Source organism: Stegastes partitus, unplaced genomic scaffold, assembly GCF_000690725.1.
Source record: "Stegastes partitus isolate 25-593 unplaced genomic scaffold, Stegastes_partitus-1.0.2 Scaffold36, whole genome shotgun sequence".
Classification (NCBI taxonomy): domain Eukaryota; kingdom Metazoa; phylum Chordata; class Actinopteri; family Pomacentridae; genus Stegastes; species Stegastes partitus.
In genome coordinates, this window is record NW_007577767.1 from 99,898 (window position 1) to 102,256 (window position 2,359).

At 38.4% G+C, this 2,359-nt stretch overlaps 2 protein-coding genes across 2 annotated transcripts in view; both read left to right on the forward strand.

The window, feature by feature from the left end:
* The first annotated feature begins 27 nt into the window (after positions 1-27).
* Positions 28-2,359, forward strand: part of slc66a3 (solute carrier family 66 member 3) — a 16,493-nt gene continuing 14,161 nt past the window's right edge. The window contains exons 1-2 of the mRNA XM_008301784.1: positions 28-32; positions 2,122-2,126. The gene's annotated coding sequence lies outside the window, so the exon portion shown is untranslated. The remainder of the gene's footprint in view (positions 33-2,121; positions 2,127-2,359) is intronic.
* The window catches only part of cimip5 (ciliary microtubule inner protein 5), a 2,775-nt gene continuing 2,306 nt past the window's right edge, over positions 1,891-2,359 (forward strand). The window contains 2 exon segments of the mRNA XM_008301778.1: positions 1,891-2,119; positions 2,122-2,173. Coding sequence (XP_008300000.1) covers positions 1,956-2,119; positions 2,122-2,173 — 216 coding nt within the window. The 5' untranslated portion in view covers positions 1,891-1,955.

Below are 2,359 nucleotides of genomic sequence, written 5' to 3' on the forward strand. Positions count from 1 at the left end.
TTTAAAGGGAAGCACTTTCTTGGGCAGAAACAGTACATTTCAGATTTTAATTAGAGAATAATACTCCTCTAAGACAAAGGCCTTGTTGCAGTAGATATTAAAGAGATGCTCACTTTGCTGACATGTTGGTCTTGTCTAAAGCACATGCAAACAAAGAACAGAAAGTACTTTGAAAGACAAAATGCAGTGTCACGGGCCTTCTTCAAGGTATAGCAACAGGAACATCTATTTTACCATTTGCCGCCACAGTCTGGGAGGTTATGTCTGCACACAGGAAGGCTACATTTCCCATCTTTCTGTTCAGCAGATGGTAATTTCCCTGGGGCAGCAGGGGGAGGCTGGACACTTCACTTAAATGTCCGTTCAGACAGGCCTGGTCCGCATTCATCAGTGGAACTTCACTAAGTTTCACTGATGGATGCTGGTGTTTACTGAACCTGAGGAGCTCTTGATCTAAAACCTTATCCTTTCTGTGTGACCCTGAGTAGTCTCCCCTGGTTAGGTCCACATTTCACTTAGCTATCCTGACAAATGTTTGTGTGGCAGCATGTTAATTCTTTTATTTATTTTTTAATGGCAATTCAGCTCATATTATGAAATTATGACCAAGTGCTTCTGGGCAATCATTAGTAAGCATAATGTGATGTGTGTGGTGCAGCTACCGATGTTGTGGTGCATTTTTTAAAATAAATTAGTCTCAATTTTGAGCTTTCAAACACTGAACGAAAATATATACGCACTCTACCTGCAGGGCTTGGAGAAGTTGGCGGACATTTCGGGGGACAGGATCGCATTGTTAACACATCCTGTTGTTGCTGTTTGCTAAATTTAACCATTTTCTAACCAGATACACATCAAAAATGGTAGTTTAGTTTTGTTTATTTATCTATTTTTAGCCAAAAGAGAGGTCTATTTGCATGTTGTACAATACAGATTTTTGATCTTGACATTATTTACAGTTTAGGCCTGACTCTTTTTTTTTTCCAATTAAAATGTAAAGTAATTGATTTTTTTCCTATGATTTATTTATTATCTGTAGTTTAACAAAAAAGGTGGGAAAATGAAATGAAATGAATGAAATGAAATGAAAAATACTTTATTTATCCCAGAAGGGAAATTCAATTACAAGTTGCTGCCACCTAGCGGCGCATTCCAGAACGGAATGTTGTTAAAATGCTAAAATGTTGCTTTATTTACCATTTTTCATTCTTCAGTATATTCTTTTTCTTTCAAATGGCCAAAATCTGCAAAATAACAACATTTTTGTAGATTTAGAAAAGGATTTTTTATTATTATTATTTTTTAATTGTGTAATTTTACAGTCAAATTAAAATTTATAGAAAACAACACATTTTTGATGTGGACATTTATACTTTGGCCTGCTTTTCTTTTTTTCCTCTTTTTTACAGTTAGTGAGTAAATAAGTACTTTTTTTCTGTGAGTTTTACTAGTTATGTGTAATTTAACAATGATATGACTGTAAAATAATAATAAATTGCTCTAAGAATTGCTGTTGAAACTGGTTTTTAAAGGTGATTTTAAAGTGCTGCCGTCCACTGAGCCTCCCTGCCAGTTAATCATGTCCTGTTTGAACAATATATTACAGCAATTTTATTATTTATTTCACTTTTAACTTTTTTTTTTCTTCTTAGAACTGTGACCATATTAGCTGCTACAAATAGGATGCCAAACGAAACTTTGCTGTATTTTTGTACAATGACAATAAAGCTTCTTCTTCTTCTTATATTGAAGCTGGTTTTTCCCCCTCAGCTTCTTAAGCTTCTGCCGGAACACGGTTTCCTTGGAAACGTAAACAAACCGGCAGTGATTTCTCTCTCATCCCGCTCACTGGCGCTCAAACTACCTTCCGCTTCATTTTACGCGCACTGACTGACCGATCTGTGCTCCGTTTAAATCGATACTCTGAGCTGCTGTGCTGCTTTTTAATCCACCTGATGGACCTGAACAACGCCCGGCGCGCGTCCTCCGCAGGTTACCGGCTACCTGAGCGATCCAACGGGACGAGGACGACAACCAGCCAGGCACCGGCGGAGAGGACGCGGTGGGCCGCCGGAGACGGAGCTGCACTAAACCCGGACAAGAGAGACCCCGTTAAACAAGACGAGGTGTGGAAGGAGGTGGTCTGGCGAGAGAGGAGAGGCGTCCTGGAGTGGTGAGTGGGACTGAAAGAGAGCTTCATTTAACTCTTTTTTCTAATTTTTAAAAAACTGTCTTTAGAGGAACTACACTGTCAAAAACAAAACAAGTCGTGTATTAGGGAGTAAGTTGTGGCCGATGTTAGTTTAATATTAGTTAAAGGTCAATAAAGGTGAACAGACTTAACTCATAGATTGTGGTC